Raw genomic sequence first — 20,912 nt, forward strand, 5'->3', positions numbered from 1 at the left:
TACTGGAGTAGATTTGGTCTTCTTGGTATTTGCTCCGGTTCTTGGCTTAGTAGGTTTTGGAAATCTGGGAGCCTCCTTCTCTGGTATGTCATTGTTTAACAGATTCGAGTGTTCAATGTTATAGTTGTTAGAACCTTGGGAACCGTAAGCTATTTTGAAAGCACATAAACTTTACATAAATGTTATTCCCACGTATGGCGCAAATGTTGATGCATGATTCTATGTAAAGAAATTATCACAATATATATAAATAAATGATTACAATGTCTTGTTAAAGTCTTTTTTTAGATAACGATATATGGGTGGAGATTCGAAACCTCGACTTTTTGATCAAGAATATATGCTTAGTTATATTGAGATTTAGAGTGATAACCAATCAATTCATATTACATTTTAAACCGCGCTAACATCATAAAACCTCACTATCCCCAATAGATAGCTTGGGTGGCCTGGGCTCAAAGAATATCCTTGAGGTCTTAGCCAAAGAGTCACCTACTCTTGGATAATAAAAAGAATAAAAATAAAAACTTCATAAAACCTCATTGAAGATCTTTTATTTCCATGCAAAAACAAATGGTCAAATCCAACACAATATAATGTATTGATTGCTTATTTTTTAAGAAGGAAAGATTGACCAATACATTTGTTAGATTTTTTCTTCTTCTTTTCTATAATTGTAATATTGTGCAGATATAGGAATATCTAGACAATATTTACATTGTATTAACTAAAATGTCTTGAAATATTTGAAGATAATTTTATAAACCAAGTATGTACGTTTTTTTTCATTACAATAAGTGTGGTGGGGGATTGAACTCACAACCTCTATATTGGAGATGTCAATTACCGTTGAGCTATGCTCACTTTGACAAGTGTAAACGTTTTAAAACGCGAACTTCACATATTATATATTCTATCTAATATAGCTGGCTAGTTCAATGTAGTCAAAAGAGATTAAATTTGAATCTCTACCCATATTTGTTTTTTTATTTATCTATCTTAATTGTCAAACCTTCAATGGGATCAAGACAAAATAATCCTCACCAATCAATACTAATAGTACTTTCCAATTTATTTTAGTTTTTTTTTTCTTCCTTTATGCATTTATCTCTCTCTTTTTTATTTCAATGGTAGTCCAATTATTTTTTATCCATTTGATAGAAATAAACAATAATATTCCCATTTTTTCTAAAAAAAAATATCAATAATATTATATTCCCATAGTTTACTACCATTTTCATGAAAATCCCCCTCTTCCCTTCTCCTACATAAACAGCCACTTACTTCATTGAAGGCTAAAACCATCGATATCAAAAAAAAAACCCAAAAGAAAAACAAATCTGAAAATGATGATTCAATTATTTCAAAAGCTCCATTTTTCCATTGTTCTCCTTTCTTCGTTTGTTCTTTCATTAGTCTCCCCATCCCTCTCGGTCCAACGCTATCGACCAATGGTGCAGCCGAACACCATACCCCGACCTTTGCAACCACTTCTCAAACGCCAAATATTTCTACCCAACGAAGCTCTCGGAGTCGGAGTTTAATAAAATGGCTCACAAAATCGCCATGGACACAGCTCTCGCAGCACAAACTCTCACAAACCAACTCCGCTGAAAATGCCGAAACCAAAAACAGAGAGCCGCCTTAGACGATTGCTTACACCTTTACCAAACCACAATCCTCCATCTCAACAAAACACTCTCCCACAAATATTCTGATTTCGACATTCAGACGTGGCTCAGCTCCGCCCTCACCAATCTCGACACGTGTCGCGCTGGGTTCGCAGACCTCCACCTAGCTTTCCTGCTGCTGCTGAATAACAATAACGTGACGAAGCTTATAAGCAACAGTTTGGCAATGAATAACTACTCGGAATCCAAATAAGAGATGGGTTACAGAGGGAAGTTTCCAACGTGGGTTCGGGCCGGAGACCGGCAGCTGCTGCATTCGGCATCGCCGAAGGCCAATCTGGTGGTGGCACAGGATGGGTCGGGGAATTATCGGATGATTACGGCGGCGTTGGCAGCGGTGGGGAGGAGGAGCGGGAGCGGGAGATTTGTGATATATGTGAAAAGAGGGGTTTACGAGGAGAATGTGGTGATTGGGAATGAGATGAAGAATATAATGCTTCTGGTGGATGGATTGAATAATGAAGTGTTGGAGGAGGCTCACAACTTTCAATTCTGCTACTGTTGGTAAGTCTCTCCATTTTTTTCTATTTTTTTCTATTTTGTTTCTTTGAACTTTGAGAATGATTCTACTTTTAGTTTTGAATTTTTGAAATAGAATCATTTAGTGACCCAACCTCATGTTTAAACTAAGACATAAAATAACATTCTACGGCTAAAATGTTAAAAAAGAGAGTAGAAACTAAAATAGAAAAAACTTAAGGTGCATGGAATAAAATAGAGACGTTTTGAAAATTGACCGTAATTTTAAATGTTTACTAACTAAAATAAATATTTTGATAAGAAATCAAAATAGAATGATGTTTAAAGTTTGGAGACTATAATGGAGTTTAGACCCAAAAAATTATTAGATGAAGATTTTAATTGAATTAACAATATCGTATCACAGTACTCCCCATAATAATAATAGTATGATATTGTCCTTTTTGGACATAGCCCTCATGATTTTATTCTTGATTCCACTTAAAAGGTCTCATAGTGGAGATAATTATCTTCTCTTATATACGGTGATAATTCTCTTTCCTATAACAAACACTTTGTGATTTTGTGACTTTTTTCAACTGTGAGTGGAGAACGTTTTATTGCCTGTGGCATCACATTCCGGAACACTGTGAAAGACCACCAAGCTGTAGCCCTCCGATCAGGCTCCGATTTCTCCGTCTTCTTCCGGTGCAGCTTCGAGGGATATCAAGCCACTCTCTTCGTCCATTCCCAAAGACAATTCTACAAGGAGTGCTACATCTACGGCACCATTGATTTCATCTTCGGCAATGCCGCTGTGGTCCTCCAAAACTGCATGATCTACGCAAGAAAACCTATCTCTGGCCACACATATTGCATCGTGACCACCCAAGGTCGCACGAACCCGAAGCAGAACACCGGAATCTCGATCCACAACTCGAGGGTGATGGCTGCAGCTGACCTCGAACCGGTTTGAAGCTTGATTAGAACTTACTTGGGGAGGCCAGGGAAGGAGTACTCTCGCACGGTCTACTTGCAGAACTACTTGGATGACTTGGTGAACCCTGCAGGGTGGTTGGAATGGAAGGGTAACTTTGGTCTTAATACATTGTATTATGGAGAGTATAACAATTTTGGGCCTGGTTCTTCTACCAACAATAGGGTGAAATGGAAGGGTTATAGAGTAATTACAAGTGCCACAGAAGCATCAAAGTTTACTGTTGAGAATTTTATTGCTGGGAAGTCATGGCTGCCTGGGACTGGAGTGCCATTCACTGCTAGCCTTTGAAACTTGAAAGTAGACTTGCAAAATCTGTGATTTTGATCTTCAATTCGTTTACTTTTAGCTACATAAAACACATGAAGTTGGTGTTATTGTGTTGTAACATCTTTGATTCATATATCAATTGTTGGGGAGGGTCTTCAAATTTTCATTGTAAGATTTTTGAAAGTAACGTTGAAACACTTCATACAAACTAACTATTTTTAAGATTTATTGAAAGTACTCGTATCAAACTAACTATTTTTAAGATTTATTGAAAGTATTGGTATCAGTATGATAATTTTAGGGAGGTGAAATTTTAGGGGTGAATATGGTTTAATTTAAACTTTATAATTTTTTTTATCAATGTGGGTTCAATTAATCAAATTAATTTACAATCAATTATATTATAATTTTATCTGAAATTAAGTAATAAATTTGGAGTTGTATTAGGTACATGAAACCAAGTCATTCTTTCTAGAACACTTGTTGGCATGCAAGATGGGACTAAGAACCAAGACGTAGGGCAAGAACTCCACCAACAAGAACTCTAGCATCAATCAGTAGGCTAAGAGTGGAAACGGTAGTCCAGGAGCTCTTGTAAGAATTCAACTAGAAAGAAATTTTGTTGAGGTTTTAGAAAATTCTTAAAGGGCAAAAGTCAAGACTAGATTAAGAGTAGGTGTGGTTTCAACAAATCCAATAGTACTTCTTACCAATAAGTGTTTCAAGTCAACGATTAAGGACACTAGCTACCCTACTTTTCTTTATTTATGATAGGGGAAGGAAACTCTGTCTATACCATAGCTTGAGACGAGATTAGAGAGGCGGCAAGCATAGTTTACGAAGCAAGAGTCACTCTTCCAATAGAGGAAAAAAAAAGGGAACTATTGGCAACTGCAATGGATACATAGTGTTTAGGCTAATAGTACTACTAGTAAACTACACTCATGAACAATTTATGTGCTAACTGAACTTAATTTTAAATTGAGGAATTTCAAGGATATTTAAAACTTGAGAAATCTCGGCAACGGTTCAATGATATCTATACAGAACTCTTTCTGAAAGAGACAATGCACTCGTTGGTTTGAATGATACTTTCTTGATATGCATTTTTTTATCAGAAATTGACAGAGTGTTCCTAAGGATTTCCTTTCTTGTAATAGCAATATATATTAAGTTTTCGACCACGAGATCTAATAAGTATGAATTATAGTTATAATATTTTGTAATCTATTTTATATATGTTGTGCTCCATGTAATATAGCCTTGATTGAATATCTAACAAGATAAAATTATCTTTATCAAGACCATAGAACCATGTTCAATAAGTAGAACGCATTAGTTGTTAGCGCAAAATAGATAGATATGATAATCGTGAGTTGTTTAAAAGGCCAATTAGAATCCTTTTTAAGGTTTTGGGAATAGAGGGACTACTTGGGGAGAAGTTATTGTCTACATTGGCCTTTCTGGTAAGATCACGAGTCTGAGAGGCGACGGTTTACCCTAAGGTAGAGACCGTGAAAATTTTCTTCCTTTCTTCTACAGGGACTTAGAGATGGAATCTAGTCATAAAACTAATGTTTAGCTAATAGATGACTTACTTCTTGGTCGTCGACTTCCTCAATCACCACAAACACTCTTGATCAGTGCAATAAGATGTGTCTACTTATCTATCTCTTGACTCGAAATGAGGAGCAAATATGAAAAATAATCTTAGAGTAGACCGAGAGGGTTTCTTAACACTTTCTATGTGGCTACCAACCAAATAACTATCAATCAATAAAACTAAAAAGTAACAATATACTCACAATAATACATTCGAGCAATTCATTTAATGTAAAATGATAATCGGAAATTAACTGTAAGAATAAATAAGATTGTTAAAAGAAAATTACACATATAACTTATTATAGTCGTATGGAAAAACTCGACTTACTCCTCTCCCCAAGTACCTCTTGGGTGTTTGATAGTTTGACTACTAAAAAATTTCGACTCTTTTCACGGTTTAAAGTCCAACCGTTAATCTATTCTTTTTTTGGGAGCAAGAATAAACTTAATCTTTTCTACGGTTTAAGATCAAACTTGTTATAATGATCTTTTTAGAGGAATAAAAGAACAACTCTTACGAAGAATTTGGAATTTTAGAACAATGGAAAAATACTCTCCCCTAAAGACCATTTAGATATTTTATCATCCTACAATAGACACATCCACTAGATGGTCACCCACATGTGCAACGTAAGTCAATCGCTCAAGTTAAACTTACCGGGTCGAACTACCCGACTAGGTTGATTCAACCTGACCTAGTCGAGCTAGTGGGTCCATCTAAGCCACCTCAAAGAGACTCCTTCTATAAATCAGAGAGACCTCGGGTGCGTGGTGGGGTTGTGTTCCATGTGTCTTAAACCCAAGACATCGGGAATATTTCTTGAGACCTCAAACCACCCAAGCTATCCTTGGGGACAAATAAAACATTAATCCGAAAGAAATTGCTAATGAGGAGGCTATCGTACCCATGTGACTTTCATTGTCTTGCTGGAGCCACGTGACATGAAGGCACAACCATTCCTGTTAAATCGCAGTCAATAGTTGCGTGTTCAACATTATATGAAATTGTAGTTAATGATTGCGATTTTTCTACTCAAATGGTTTTCAAACAATATCATATATGTCATTTTTTTAACATTAATTTAAAAAAAAAACTAAAAATTGATTTTCACATATAACACAGCAAAAAACAAATAAATACACTCCAAAGGATCACTAAAACCGCATAACCAATGGTACGAGCGAGGGGCGGGTCATTTTCGTATTTTCGCAGAAAAATGGGCAGTTTTAACCCAAGAGTTGAAGGGGAGAAACCCTAGTCTCATCCACTATATAAATCCTCAATTACACAGCGCCCTCATTGCCAATGCCTCTCCCGATTACAATCCCGTCTTTCTTCTCTTCCAACCCTAAATCTCTGTAAAATTTTCTTCGTTTGAAAGCTGGTGAAGAAGATCGCAGTGACGACTCCGTAAAATTCAAGCTCAACAGACCGGATTGCAGAGCTTTCCTCTTTCTATTTGAGAGAGAGAAAGATCTTTGCGTGTCGAATACCCCGCTGAACTGAGCGATCTCTTCACTCGGCAATTTTCACGAATTGGTTTGTTTTCTTTTAATTTTTGTTCTCGGAATCAGGCCGGTGATGATTGAAATTTCGATTTGCCTACATTGTCTGACTAACTTATACATGAATTTGAATTCGATGTCTGAGGCCTGATTTAGATTTATATTTCTTGCTGTGACTTTGAAACTGATCTGATATCATTTTCGTTTCTGGTTGCTCATTTTTTCGCTACTATCCGTGCGCCTGAGCTGTCATCGAGTTTTGTTACGCTAATAAAGTTGTCGTCACTCTGTTTTTTCGTAGATTTAGCAGTACAATTATTAGAAGAAAATAATCAGAGATACTAAAGATCTTTGTTCGAATTAAAGTGCGTTTACATCTCGATTTTAATCGCGGTATCAGTTTGATCGATTTCGAAGTACGAAGCTTCAATTTGTTCTCAAAAAAGAAAAAAGAGATTGAATATGATAAAATTTATATTTAAGCGCTATTTTTTTAGTGTTTAATCATCAATTTTATTATTATTCTGTCCCTAGGGTTTCTATAGCTCTTCGTACCCTCAAAGTTGAAATATGAATTTTATGCCTCATTTGATTTTCTTCCTTCTATGCAGAGTTTTGATACTCCTTGAGGATGTCTAGAAATTTGCATGTTTGGTATTCATATACTTTAAATTAAGAATGATTTTGATAATTTCGCAGGTTTCATCTGTGGCCTATTGGAATACAATAAAGTTATTAAACATAATTGAGTTCTTGGTAAATAACTATGTGAAGACCAGTGCATCTACACTTACAAAGTAGTTGAATGGTTCCAAATCGTTATACCTTCTATTAAACATGGATTTAAGGGAAATTTTTACATTTGTAGTATTTCATTTCATGATATATTTGAATTAAAGTTTTAGCCCTGAACTTCTGCTTAATAGATTCTTAAACAACTTTCAGGTTAGTTCTTTGATATATCTCTCCAAAACCATTGTATTTTATAGGTTTGTGAACTATCTTAAAGGTCTCTACTATATACATTATAAATATATTGATTTATTTGAAACATAGTTGAAATCTTAGAGATCTAGTAGATATTAAACTATCTGTAAGATTTATTAGTTTGGAGATTCATTTTAGTTTAGTTAACAAATGATTATTAGTGTCTTAAAAGTTTTAAGATATAGAAGGCTACAATTGTTTCATATTTCAAGGGAAAACAATATGAGAAGAAACTGGTTTTTTTTTCTTAAATAAGAACACTACAAGTCCACTTTCATCCCATCATCTCGAAAGTAAAGTGGCCTTGTAATTACCTAAAAATCAGGTGTTTCAAACCAATATGTAAATGTGGCTATACTCCTAGACATTCTAAAAGATAAATAACAGAATAAAGTAGAAACAGTTAAAACTATTGTGAAAATAGTAACAAATAGACAGTTTTGAAATGTAATGAGTATTAAATGAAACTATTTTCTTTATGACCCAGTAGTTCTTCCTGATTATAATTGACGAAGTTTTATCGAAATGAGGATTTAAAGAAGGTATAAACCTGAGTCTCGAAAAGCCATCAGAAAATGGAAGTACTTGATATCTTTTCTTTCATTTTTTCTCTCGTTATCAGAAGTAAACATGTATCAATCAACAAAACTAAAAAGTTCCACCATAACATATGGTACGGAAACCACTATCCAAAATCCAGGAGTTATGGCAAGAAATTTCAGTATAAAGGCTATTTGGGAAAACGATCAGTGGCTGCAAACCAATATGTAAATGTTACATTAAAATTTTCATAACATAAGGAATTGGATTACAACTTTTTTAACAATAAGGATAAAATTGCAAAATCATTTATTATAGATTAAAATATATATTTAGCTTTTTATACATAATATTTTGTTTACCAAATATGGACAAAAACTAAACTAAAAGACACGGCTTTAAAAGAAAAAACAAAGTAATAAATAAAGGATATGGCTTTTGCCCATGTCTCTTTTTTCTTAAAATAAAATATCATATCGAATTTACAGTAATGTAAAATGAGGTGAATGTTTAACTATATATAAATGATCCAGATTAATTTCGATAAATTAGTACTGAAAATAATAATAAGTAAATTAACGATCTTAAAATAAATAGGTTCCAATTATTATTAAGGTATAGTTATGGTAGCCTTCATCCATATTTCGTAGTCCTACTTTTTCTTTCCCTATTCCAGAGATGACTATTTTCTTTTGTAAGCCTACGTTCGGATGCGCGTCAAAAAATTCATGATGGGAATAACATATAGAAAGTGCTTTTTTAAAGTGCTTTATTAAAGGGTAAATAAGAAGTGCTTTTGGTCGTGTAATTGACTATAAAAAAGCACTTTGGAAAATGGTAATTATATTATATACCAAAATGTCCTTTTGTTTGATGCTTGCTTTGCTCCAGTCCTCACCTCTGTTTCTGGCCTAATATGTGGTTCCTTGCTCCAGCCACTTCCACTTCCATTTGTGCTTCTCTAATCCACACCCACAACTCCATCATTGCCTCTCTCAAGGTACGCTTCTAATTTTTCAACTCTGTTTTCTTCTTTCTTCTACGATTTCAGTTTCGAATTTTTATCAAGAACTCCATTCTGTTTTGCCGTTTCTGTTTTGTTGGGTTGAAACGATTTCCGAAATTTGAAGTCAAATCTGCGGATGATGAAGAAACCCAATTGGGTTTTTTTTCATCACTCGAAATCCCCGTCTTGTTCATCCAATTTCTTTACGTTTATGCAAACCAATTACAGATCCTAGAATTATTCAACTGTTTACCTCAATTAATTCACCATTGTTTCTTATTGTTCAATTTTCTTGGCATCACTTGAATTAATTAAATCCAGTAGTTTCTAATCACTAAACTTTTTATCCTAATGGGTGATTTTTGAAATCCATCGTATCAGAGAAGAGAGAAGCTAGAGGGTGCTTTCGCGATAGAGATTTGGGATTGTGCACCAGGTATTTGTAGACAGGGGATTGCTAGTCTATGGACGCTTTACTTATTTGGTCTTTTCCGTTGAAAATTTATTGAATGAGTTTGCCTTAATAACCATTGGATATGGACTCAAAATTCGAGGTGTAATTTCTCTTTCATATATCCAACTTAATAAAATTATCAGCCGTTTTGTTCCTGCCTCCTCCAATGATTTTTCCGGGATAAGATGGCGCTGAAAGCGAAAACTCCTCTGGATAGTGGTTTCCGACCATATATTATGGTGGGGCTTTTTAGTTCATCTAAATTTTCTTGTTGATTGATATGTTTACTTCTGATCACGAAAGAAAAAAGGAAAGAAGGGAAATAAAAGATTTTAAGTAATTTTCTCCTTGTCATCTTGTGTATTTAATTAGTTAGGTCTGTGGCTACCTGTGTACATCAATTCCTTACCATTTTCTGATGGTTTATCTGAGACTCGAGTTTATCTTTTCTTTCAATCCTCATTTCAGTAAAACTTTTATCAGTTCTAGTCAGGAAGTACTGCTGGGTCATAGAGAAAATAGTATCATTTAATTTAATGCTCTTTACATTTCAAAACTGTCTATCTGTTCCTATTTTCATCTCTGGTTTTTACTGTGTTTTATGTAATCAGGCAAAACTAATTTAAAATACTTTATTATACTATTTATCTTTTAGAATGTCTAGGAGTATAGCTACTAGTGATGAAAGAGAGAGGCAAATCAAGGCTATTTGGGATGATGTTACTCTTGATTCCTTCATACATGTATGTGTTGGTGAAACTTTAAATGGGAATAGACCTCGTGGTCATTTTAGTAAGATTGGATGGAGAAATGTGGTTAAAAACTTCTATGAAAAGACCGGAAGAAATTACGGATACAAGCAACTTAAGAACAAATGGACAACACTCAAGAAAGATTGGCAAGTTTGGAATGATTTGGTTGGAACTGAGAAAGGATTAGAATGGGATCCTTTAAGACAAACAATTGAGGCAACTACTCAATGGTGGGATAACAAATTAAAGGTAATGAAATTGTATGAGGATTTTAGTTTTTAATGGTAGGTGTGAATGATCTAATAACATTACTATTACAAATATTCCTCTATAGGTTCTTCCTGAGGCTGCCAAATTCCGTGCGAGAGGACTACAAAATGTTGAGCTTTTAAACATTCTTTTCAAGGATGTTGCGGTCGATGGAGGAGCATGGGCCCCAACCCCATCGCAAGTTGTTTTACTTGATGCTACGAGCGATAAGGTCGAAGATTATAATGATGATACAATGGGAGACACAAACAACGAGAATGAGGAGTTTAACAATGTTGAAAGTAACACTAATGAGGTTAATACTAGTGGAACCTACTACACTCAAGGGAGCGAGAAGAAGAGGAAAAAGGTAGATTCAAAGGTTGGATCTTCTAAGTTGTTTGATGCATTAGATCGTCTTTGCGACGCCATAGAATATAGAAGAAGAGATTTACCAGGATGCAGTACTCTTGAAGTTATGGATACTTTAAGAGGCCTACCTGGGATAATAGAGGGTGATGAGTTGTATATGAAGGCTGCTGACATCCTTATCAAAAGAGAAAATAGAGAAATGTTTGTTGCTTTACAAAAGCCTGAGATACAAATCACATGGCTTAAGCAAAAACGATTTTGACATTTTAATGTTAGGCTTGTAAATTTTCATTTTTCTTCCTTTTATTAGGACCACTATTTTTTTTTTTTCCAATTTTTAGTGTTCTAGATTTTTCAATAGTTGATTTTTTTTTTCTTTTCCTTTTGTGGTGTAGATAGATCATGTATATAATACTATCATATTATATGATTGTGCTGGTAGAGTTTAAGAATGAATGGTATTTTTTTTAGAAGAGATGTCTTGTATTTTCAGGAATGATGCTACTAGTTACCATTTAGATGACTGTGACATCAAATTTGATCATTTAGTTCAAGCTATATGTGGAATATTTAAAAACATGTGATGATAAAGAATCATGGAGATGGATGATTAAAGAGAGATTTTGAATGGTGTTCTTGGGAAAATATATGTTTACTCCATTATAGATGACACTTAATCAACGTTATGAATTCAAAAGTCTTACCCCTCGACTTGGTTTGAAAGCTTCTCTCCAAACGATTCATCTGAAAATTGGTAGTAACATCTTTTCTTTTTAATCGATAGAAACTTATGTTCTCAAAATCGATAATTGATTCTTTGATAGTATTTATAAGTCAATCTTCATTATTAAACCTTTAGATATTCTGTTTAATTACGAGGATGCACTCCCATTCTCAATTGACATGGGTAAGGAAACTCGTGCCAGTATAATGGGGAATCCTTCCCTAAAAGTTTCATCTCAGTTTTTTATTTTTTTAACACAAATGCTACATCATACAAAATTAAACATATCAAATGTCACTTCATATAATATGATATGAAGTGACATATCATATTATATGATATGAAGACTAAATCATTAGTTTTTGCCGCTTAATAGACCAAATAAAAACTTAGATTCCCATACCGACTTGCGTCTCACTACCTAAACACCATATATTGAATTCATAGTACTCCAATCAATTAGTTACACCACATATTTGTTCAAGGCAATGTGTAGTTCATTGATTCATGAAATTTGGTAGAAAATTTCATTTGAAAATCTTGTACACTTCTTTCATAATTTTGGTATATTCGTAGTTTACTACTTACAACAAATCTCACATTTTTAAAATCTCAAACGGCCATTATATTTGTATGCTCCCTCAAATTACACTCTTTCTTATCCTTGTTTAAGCTTCAAGGAAACTGTTTATCTTTTTTTTTTCCTTCTCTTTTTCCTAATTATTTGAAATTCTTTTCCTACAAACAAATTTCTTTCATTCTTCTTTACAAAATATACTTACAGTTCAACTATTTTAAAGTATGATTTTTCAATACAATCTCTTTTTCTCTCTTTATTTTAATGGACTTTGGAGGAATGGAGGTGCCCGTCGTCTCTGCTAAATCAACCCACGTTGTTTGCCCCACCAGGCATAGAGTTGAAGTTGAAGCAGCCGAAGTTCTGATCAGTAAAAGACATAATGAGTATTCTCTCTCCTCCCTTGTTTCAACTTTCATGATAATTTTTTTCATTTGTTACAATCTTCACTTTCTTTTTACTGCAAAATTTTCCACCTTCAAACCAAAATTTTCTTATACAAATTATTTGCAGTTCATCCATTTCAAATATGTATGATTTTCCCATCTATACTTGCCCTTTCTTTTCCATCGTTTTTTCTTATTGTTTTTCTATTCCATTTAATACTTTTAAATAGAACTGAAAATATTCAATGAAGACAAATTTGCAAATGAAAAAGAGTGGAGAGAACAGTTAAAATGTGTAAAAAAAATTCAAATAACAATGAAAAATAAACAAAAAGAAAAGATAGATAATCAAATTGAAAATTGAAATAACAAAGAATGTAAAAACGAAGAGTAAAGAATACAAAGCATATTTTAACTTTCAAATATATATATTTTATTTCCATAACAAAGCCACACATAATAACTCGAAGGGACAGGAAATGAAACTTTCCCAGTTTCTCCTGGCACAAAATTTATCATATGTAAAAGACTAGAACCAATGGAGTTGAAACTCACATATAAATTCTCAAACTTCATAGAACATGAAACTGCGAGGCTGATTTGTGCTATGAAAATATTGCTACCCAACTAATGATGTGTTCTAGTAACATATGATTGATAATAAATAGTATGGTAAATTTTACAAAGTAGAGTAGCATAAATTTTCCAGGTTAGAATAAAAAAACTTTTGAAATATTATGAAGTTAATAGACTAAATAGGCAGAGCTAAAAACTTCATAGCCCAAATTTACAAACCTCAATATACTATGTGATCAAAATAATATATTGAGGTTTGCAAACTTCATGAATGTTCAGCAAAGAAAACACTTATGAATTCTGATGTTAAAGAAAGAAAAGTCGAAGAACAAAATTTCACAATGGCCAAATGAAAACACCTCTGTAGAATTTTTTTCATCCGTCTGGTATATTTGGAATACAGGAATTTAAAACAGGTGATTGTAACAACACAAAACTCGAACAGGAAAAAAGGACTGTAATCCAGATGCAATGGCCGATGGACAACACAGATCAAGAGTTGTACACGTACCAAAGACGAGAAAAATCAACATGTCATCCACATGCATCTTAGAAAATCAACTAAAAATAAATAAAACAATGGCATTGGAATACCAAAATAGATTCAGAAGCTAACAATAGCATCAGCAGACAATGAATTCATTATCTCAGATCAAGTGTTGGATTATTAATATTTGCTTCATCCTCATCCACTGGTACGTCCAAGAAATCAACCATACGCGAGAAAACTTACAAATAAATCACAGGAAAAGAACAACAAATTTCATCCAGCAAAGGTAGAAAAGAGAGGGGGAAAAATGTCTCACGGCCGGCTAATGACGCGGAAAATCTGAGAAATAAAAGAGAATGTAAAGATCCAACAAAGAATCGGAAAAAGAAACACAAAATGGATGAAAAATCAGAAGTTACTCACAAGAATAAAGATCATTGATGCAGAATCTAGATCTATAATATTGTTAATACGAGCTCAGAGGGTGAGAGAAAAATTGCTGCAACCGCAGCCATTGAAGAATTTGGCTTCTGAGGGACTTTAGTTTCGGCCGCTCTTGATTTATAGGAACAGCAGAATTTTGCCCTAATTTTGTTGAGGTCACGTGGCGAGTCCGTGACGGACTCTACCGAATTACGGCTTTGTGGTCCTCTTCTTTGCGTGATGCAATGGTTTCTTTCGTTCCCGTATTTTATTTTATTATTATTTTTTGTTTTTTTTTTTGAAGCAGCAAAAAAAAAAAAAAAGAGAAAGAAAATTAAAAAGTCAACCACCAATAAATCAGAAAGCCACGTAGGGCAAGACAGATTCCACCAAGAAGAAAAGTCCTCTTCGCACGCTTTCCTGCTAAATCGTGAGTTCCATGAAAGATTTATTGATGATGTTCACACCTTCCAAATAGTCTGATTCCACATCTATTTTAATTTGAGCTTCAAGGGTAAGGGATTGGTTCATCGCTTCGAGTCCTTCTTAGATTGTTAGGGCTTCGAAAGCTTAGATGGATCATTTTCTTTGTAGGTGAAGACAACGTGCCATGATGAACGTCCTTCCGAGTCACGAACTATCCACTTGATTCCGCTAGCATGCAGCGAATCCACCCATGTAGTCGCGTTGCGCCGGGGGAGTCCAACTGACGGGCACAAGAACTTCCTTTTCTTCCTTGATCATGTTCTTTTCAAGATTCTTTGTAAAATCATTTAACTTGCTTTTCAATAAGAATCGTGAACTTATGGGGGCAAGCCTGCTCATTTGTGTTGTGGACAATATGATTTCTTTACGTCCAGATACACCATAGAAGAATTAGTCCTATTTGTCTTTTGTGCTGATCCGAGAGTCTCTCCAAATCCAGTCGAAATAATCCATAGTCGTCTAGTCTACCCTGTCAAAATTAAACGATCCAACATTAAAATCCAAATAAATTGCCCAAAGAATCCGAACAAACCTGCAATTCCAAAACAGATGTCTCTTCTTTCTCTCGACAGAGCGGGTTATCCTTTTTTGGTTTTAATTCCTTTAGAGCTAAGATTTGCTAAGGTTGGGATGATATCTTGGATAATCTTTAACAGCAAAGCAAAATCTTGGGGGACTTTAACTTTTCAAAACTTCTTCCACCACCTACTCATTATGTCAGAATAATCTGTAGGCACTTTTAACCTTAAAAAGTCCTTTTTTGTCGAAGCCCCAAATGATCTCGTCAGTAGTGTTGTACTTGCTTAGGGGATTAATAATTAGATCAGCTTCATCTTCCAAATGACCTCGTCGTTCCACACCCCTGGTTCCCTTATTAGCGAAGCAACCGTTGTATTAGACAAGGAGTTGTGCACGTAAGTAGGCTTAAAGTTTCTAATTCTTGAAAGCCAAGGATCATCCGCGATATTCACACCAAGACCCGAGCCAATCCTCCATCGGTAGCCCTTCCTAAGAATATCATGGCCCCCACAGTATACTACGCCTAACAAAAGAGGGATTGTTCCCCAACTTAGCTTTGATGAAGCTTTCATTAGGGAAATATCGACCCTTAAGTACCCGAGCAACCAGGCTAAGAGGAATCTTGAACAGTTTCCAACTTTGCTTAGCTAACATGGCTTGGTTAAAGATACTGTGTCTCTGAAGCCCAAACCTCCTTGGTCTTTTGGGATACACAACTTTTTCCAACTACGCCAACGAATTTTCCTTGTTCGTCGTTCCCCACCATAACCTAGCACACATATAATTTATATCAGCAAAAAGGTTAATTTTTATGGAAATTTAAAACAACTCATAGTATAAGTTGGAATTACTAAAGCTACTGTTTTAATGAGAACTTCCTTCCCTCCCATCGAAAACAGTTTCCCTTTCCAGCCTTGGAGAGCTCTTCATACTCTGTCTCTAATATTAGAAAACACCAAGTTATTGTTCCGCCCTATTTGGGATGTGAGTCTCAAGTACTGACTCAAGGTCTCTAAGTGATTCACCATCAGCTCCTGCATGATCATCCCCACCATTTGTGCCTTCGTATTCTTGCTCACAATGAACATCAATTTGTCTAGATTAATACATTGACCAGATGCTTTTTCATAAGATTCCAGGATCCCTTTGATGCTCCTGCAATTACCTGTAGAAGCTTTGAAAAACAACAGACAATCATCAGCATAAAATAAATGTGAAATGGATGGGCACTGCCTGTTGATTTTCAAACATGTGATGTTCATTTTCTTTTCCTCCTCTTTGATAAGAGCATAGAGCCCTTCCGCACAAATAATAAAAAGGCAAGGAGAAAGCGGGTCTCCTTGTCTTAGACCTCGGTTAGGCATGAATTCACTTCCCGGCACACCGTTTATCAAAACTGAAAAACAAACAGATTTCACACATTTCATAATTAGCTCCACCCATCTACTTGCAAAACCCATCTTTTCCATAATACCTCTAAGATAAGGTCATTCCACTCTATCATAGGCCTTACTCGTATCGAACTTCATAGCCACTCCACCCACCTTGACATAGCGTTGAGCTTATTTTTAATAGCATGGATACACTCGAAGCCAATGATTGTGTTGTTCGTGATACTCCTTTCATTCCCGTATTTGGTTAAAATATTGTTTTTTCTATGTAATTTTTTTCTACTATCAAAATATTATTTTTGGTTATTCTACTTACAATTTTAATTAATTTTAATCTATTAATTTTAAAAATTATTATTCTCGTCCATTAAATTTTTTTTTTTTTAGTACAACATGTGGTGGTGGGGGATCGAACTCACAATCTCATGGTCGGAGATATATGTCAATGTTGAGTTATAGTCACTTTGTCCCATTAATTATATTTTTAATCTCATATTTTCTATTACAATTTCAATACGACGTTACACTCGATATATTTCTTGAAGTGTTAACCGCTATTTTGTATTCAAGGATTTTCCACTATGTGAATGTGTATAATTTGCGTTCAAATTTGTAAATAGTGATCAAAATTGTCACTTTTCAAAAGTATAATGATCAAAGTGAACATTTTGAAAGTACGAGAAATAAAATGAATATTTTAAAAGTTAAGTGACCAAAATGAATTAAATTTGAGAGTACAATGACCAAAATATCATTTTTAACCCCATTTTAATAGTTTTGACAAAAAAAAAAAAAAAAAAAAACTTCTTTTTCTATGAGTATTTCGACAAAATTACTAATTCATAGTGTGTCTATTTTTTTTAAGTGATTTTAGATAGACCACCTATGAAGTAACAAGATCTATCGTTCTTATATCTCATCAAAGTCATCCATCACATCCTTTCTAATTATATATCTATATTTATTCCTTTTTAATTTTTTAAATTATAACATAATTAAATTTAATTACTAAAATTAATAATTTTTCCTATGAAGATTCTTCAACATAGACCTCAATTCCCATAATTGAAGAACACGGTGGCTACATGAATTAAAAATTTGAAGACGAGAATGAGAGAAGGCATCTCGACCCTTCTCCACGACTATATCATCTCTACTTTACATGCATTTTTCTTCCTCAAACATATCTCTCCCTTGAACTTAAAACAAAAAGAAAAAAATATATGGTTATCAAGTTTTTTTTTTTAGAAAACTAAAAACATTTATCAAATATATCTTATTTTTATTTTTTAATAACAGATAAAAAAAACTAAAAACTAAAAACAATCGGAATTCACAGCAAAGAACAAATTCCACTACGTCATACACAGGCGACGAACATTTATCTGAACTTAAAAATTTTATAATTCATCTGCAAGAAAAGAAAAATAATGATATTATTTATTTCCATCATATCAAATTTCTATTATTTTATATTTAACACCAATCCTTTTCTTTTTCACAAAAACATATGAAAAAAAAAAATACTCCAAATCCAAATAAAAAGCTATCCACAAGATTAAAAAAGAAAATAAAAAGGGCTTCTGGAATGGTGTGTGCCATCTCATCCTTGAATTCAGCCATGGCCACAACATCATCCACCCACCTCCCACTCCCTCTCCTCCATCTCCCCCACCGCCGCTTCTCTCCCCCTACGCCGCGCACCACCGTCCTCCGCCACTGGCGCCGGCCGGCCACCGTCCGAGCGGCGATACAAGGCGACGGCGACTTCGGCGCCAGAGACCCGTTTCCGGCGGAAATCGAGAGCAGATTCGGCGAGAAAGTGCTGGGATTTTCCGACACAGAGCACAAGATTCTGATCCCCAGCATCCCAGCCCTGGCTCTGTCTCAGCAACAGTGCGCTCCCGTTTCTTCTCTGGGGCCTCCCATGGCGGACGACGAGGCTCAGAAGCTGCTGAAGAAGGTATGATTCGATTTCGCCATTGGTGGGCGCTGTGATTTGATTTCTGAAATTAGGGTTTTGAATAGGTGGTGGGGTGGAGATTGGTGGACAACGATGGATCGGGGCGGCTTAAGCTTCAATGCTTATGGAAATTGAGGGATTTTGAATGTGGCGTGGAGCTGATTAAGAGAATCTATGAGGTTGTTCAGGATTGTGGTCATTTCCCTGATCTTCATTTGGAGCACTCTAATCAAGTTAGAGCTGAGCTCTGGACATCCGCCATTGGTACTCTCTTTTCTCTCAAACACTCTCACTCTGCCTCTGAATCGCCTCAATATTAATTTCATTCATAAACTCTATGTTAATTTGATTACTGAACTATTTTGGCAACCGAAGCTTAGAGCAGTCGTAATTAGTACCTATCTAAGATTATGAGTTCAAATTGCCCCATTATACTAAACATTTTTTTTTCTTCTAATTTAGGTTCGTGAATTTTCAAAAGTATCGAACAGTCCATGGCCGACTAAACACAGGATTGAATTTTAATGGCATATTAGACACTCTTAAAATTTAATGACTTATTGAGTACAACATATCTTGTCTTAATAGATCTGGAAACTTTAAAACATAAGAACTTACTACACAAGATTAGAGACTCGTTGAAAGTTTAAATATTTATTAGTCCTTTTTTCCAGAGCATTCCTCCATTAATATAAGAGGCACATTTTAATTTTCAAGTACATTAGTGGGAAGAATGTTAAAATTATGTATAAAACATTAAATATTACCAAAGTTAATGAGTTTAGTAATTTTCATTTTGAATTTGCAGGGGGATTGAGTATGAATGATTTTATTGTGGCTGCAAAACTTGATGAGATAAGAACATCAGATCTGGCTCCCAGGAAAAGAGTTTGGGCATAGCTAACGCAACATCTTTATTTTCTTGGCAAGCAAAATTTCCCAGGAAAATTCTCTTTTCGTATGAAGAAAACCTTTTATTTTTCCTTATTCTTTTTCTCGTTTTGAATTTTCATCCTTCTTTGAGGTCTCATGTATACAAACTGTTTGATAATTTAATTTCTTATATTGATGATAGGTAGGGTATTAAATTTTTATCGACATGTTGACATTTCTATTAATATTTTTATATGCTTATAGATTCAAAGTCACAGTATATTTCCGTGAGTGATATATATGCCCCAGCAAGTGGATCCAATTAGAACCATTAAAGCATATAAAATAATCACATTAAATCATCATAATTTATTTAGTAGTTAAACTCATAGTCAATGTGCAAAATATGGTGGGCAAGTTGGCTACCTAGTTAACTTAGTAGATATATGTATACCAAAGAAATTTAGGATTTTGGGTATGAAATTTGAATTCTATTTATTGTTTTCAGATTCGTTAACTTCAAATGCTTATGTCGTGCTTATGACGTTTAGGAATGAAATCAATTGGTTTGATCCACTCAAACTTTGTAATCACTTCTTCTAAAAATGTGTTATCTCGTTAATCTTCTACAATTTTATTCTCATTACTTTATAGGTCCTATGCATTTATAATAATTATTATACAACATTTACTTGATCCTACACATTTATAATAATTACTTTACAATTTTTACTCTTTCTTCTAAGGAGATCGATAATCTTTTAATTAATTGCTTTACATTTTTATTTTTTCTTTTTTATTTATACTATTAATATTTTTTTCTAATAAAAATTTATACAACTTTTATTAGTTAATGTGATTTTATTATAAAATATTACAAATTTCTATTTAATTTTAAATCATTATTTTTAAGTAATATCATCAATTTTTTTAAATAGAATTAATTATTATTAAATATAGAACAATAAAATTTAATAATATTTTATATTAAATGATGATAGTTCTAATAAAAATTTATTTTAGTTGTCGTAATTTTATTTTAAATATTTTTTATATTAAATAAATTGTTATAATAAAAAATACTTACTATCAACATTAATAAAATAAATCAAATTTTATTATTATTTTAATTAAAAAATATTAGTAGAATAATGTATTTATAATTAGCTATAAATAAGGAAGGAGTATTATAGTAATTGTTATATATCTAATTCAATTTCAATTTAAAAAATCATATAGTAAACAATAGGAACAACATTATCATTTCAATTGATTTTTATTATAATTCCTTATAAGTAAACGGGACAATATGTGTTTGGCAAATTTATTTTTAAAACAACATTTTTTATGTTTTTAGATTTTGAATTGAAAAATTACACTAAAAAGAGATAAATACATTGATAAATACTTCATGTTATAAACCCATTTTATCTTTGTTAAAATTAAATCATGTAAAACATAATATATTTTAAATTACATAATATTGTAGCCAACGTCAACTTAGTTTAGTAGTAATTAACACCTGTTTTCATTGAATTTTATTTGTCAAATCAACAACCAAACACACTCTTAAAACATCATTATTTATAAACGTTGGTTAACTTTCCAAGGACCTC

At 33.6% G+C, this 20,912-nt stretch overlaps 2 protein-coding genes, 1 long non-coding RNA gene, 3 other non-coding genes and 1 pseudogene across 8 annotated transcripts; 5 read left to right on the forward strand and 2 right to left on the reverse strand.

The window, feature by feature from the left end:
* The first annotated feature begins 1,533 nt into the window (after positions 1-1,533).
* Positions 1,534-3,438, forward strand: LOC111026072 (pectinesterase 2-like; annotated as a pseudogene).
* Positions 3,439-6,278: 2,840 nt separating this feature from the next.
* Positions 6,279-11,361, forward strand: LOC111026126 (L10-interacting MYB domain-containing protein). Of its 3 annotated transcripts, none has more exons than XM_088125553.1 (4): positions 6,279-6,562; positions 8,991-9,055; positions 9,443-10,516; positions 10,602-11,361. In XM_088125553.1, exons 3-4 carry the CDS (start codon positions 10,172-10,174, stop codon positions 11,148-11,150), a joined length of 894 nt encoding a protein of 297 aa, XP_087981679.1. In that variant the 5' UTR covers positions 6,279-6,562; positions 8,991-9,055; positions 9,443-10,171; the 3' UTR covers positions 11,151-11,361. The 3 variants fall into 3 exon arrangements, with proteins under 3 accessions (XP_087981679.1, XP_022159819.2, XP_022159820.2); XM_022304127.2 differs by lacking the exon at positions 6,279-6,562 and having other exon boundaries at positions 9,443-9,497; positions 10,171-10,516; XM_022304128.2 differs by lacking the exon at positions 6,279-6,562 and having other exon boundaries at positions 8,995-9,055; positions 10,171-10,516.
* Positions 6,416-6,535, forward strand: LOC148211082 (small nucleolar RNA Z107/R87). Its single transcript, XR_015792072.1, has one exon. It is a non-coding gene; the product is annotated as a small nucleolar RNA Z107/R87 (small nucleolar RNA).
* LOC148211083 (small nucleolar RNA SNORD34) lies at positions 6,594-6,679 on the forward strand. Its single transcript, XR_015792095.1, has one exon. It is a non-coding gene; the product is annotated as a small nucleolar RNA SNORD34 (small nucleolar RNA).
* Positions 11,362-13,749: 2,388 nt separating the features above from the next.
* LOC148211084 (small nucleolar RNA snoR31) lies at positions 13,750-13,843 on the reverse strand. The gene has a single exon (XR_015792071.1). It is a non-coding gene; the product is annotated as a small nucleolar RNA snoR31 (small nucleolar RNA).
* LOC111022840 (uncharacterized) lies at positions 13,764-14,309 on the reverse strand. The gene is made up of 2 exons (XR_002603027.2): positions 14,065-14,309; positions 13,764-13,980 (listed from the first exon to the last, which is right to left on the reverse strand). It is a non-coding gene; the product is annotated as an uncharacterized LOC111022840 (long non-coding RNA).
* Positions 14,310-18,028: 3,719 nt separating this feature from the next.
* On the forward strand, positions 18,029-19,515 carry LOC111023314 (Transcriptional coactivator/pterin dehydratase). Its single transcript, XM_022300732.2, has 3 exons — positions 18,029-18,423; positions 18,489-18,687; positions 19,232-19,515. The coding sequence occupies exons 1-3, from the start codon at positions 18,049-18,051 to the stop codon at positions 19,321-19,323; spliced, it is 666 nt and encodes a 221-aa protein (XP_022156424.1). The 5' UTR covers positions 18,029-18,048; the 3' UTR covers positions 19,324-19,515.
* The last annotated feature ends 1,397 nt before the right edge of the window (positions 19,516-20,912 follow it).

This window comes from Momordica charantia, assembly GCF_013281855.1.
Source record: "Momordica charantia cultivar OHB3-1 chromosome 6 unlocalized genomic scaffold, Mcharantia_2.0 BLBB01000006.1, whole genome shotgun sequence".
NCBI lineage: Eukaryota > Viridiplantae > Streptophyta > Magnoliopsida > Cucurbitales > Cucurbitaceae > Momordica > Momordica charantia.

Coding starts and splice junctions, on each gene's coding strand:
- LOC111026126 (XM_088125553.1), top strand. CDS start 10,172: ATGTCTAGGAGTATAGCTACTAGTGATGAAAGAGAGAGGCAAATCAAG. Junction 10,517..10,601: donor GGTGGGATAACAAATTAAAG/GTAATGAAATTG, acceptor ATTCCTCTATAG/GTTCTTCCTGAGGCTGCCAA.
- LOC111023314 (XM_022300732.2), top strand. CDS start 18,049: ATGGTGTGTGCCATCTCATCCTTGAATTCAGCCATGGCCACAACATCA. Junction 18,424..18,488: donor CTCAGAAGCTGCTGAAGAAG/GTATGATTCGAT, acceptor GGTTTTGAATAG/GTGGTGGGGTGGAGATTGGT. Junction 18,688..19,231: donor GCTCTGGACATCCGCCATTG/GTACTCTCTTTT, acceptor TTGAATTTGCAG/GGGGATTGAGTATGAATGAT.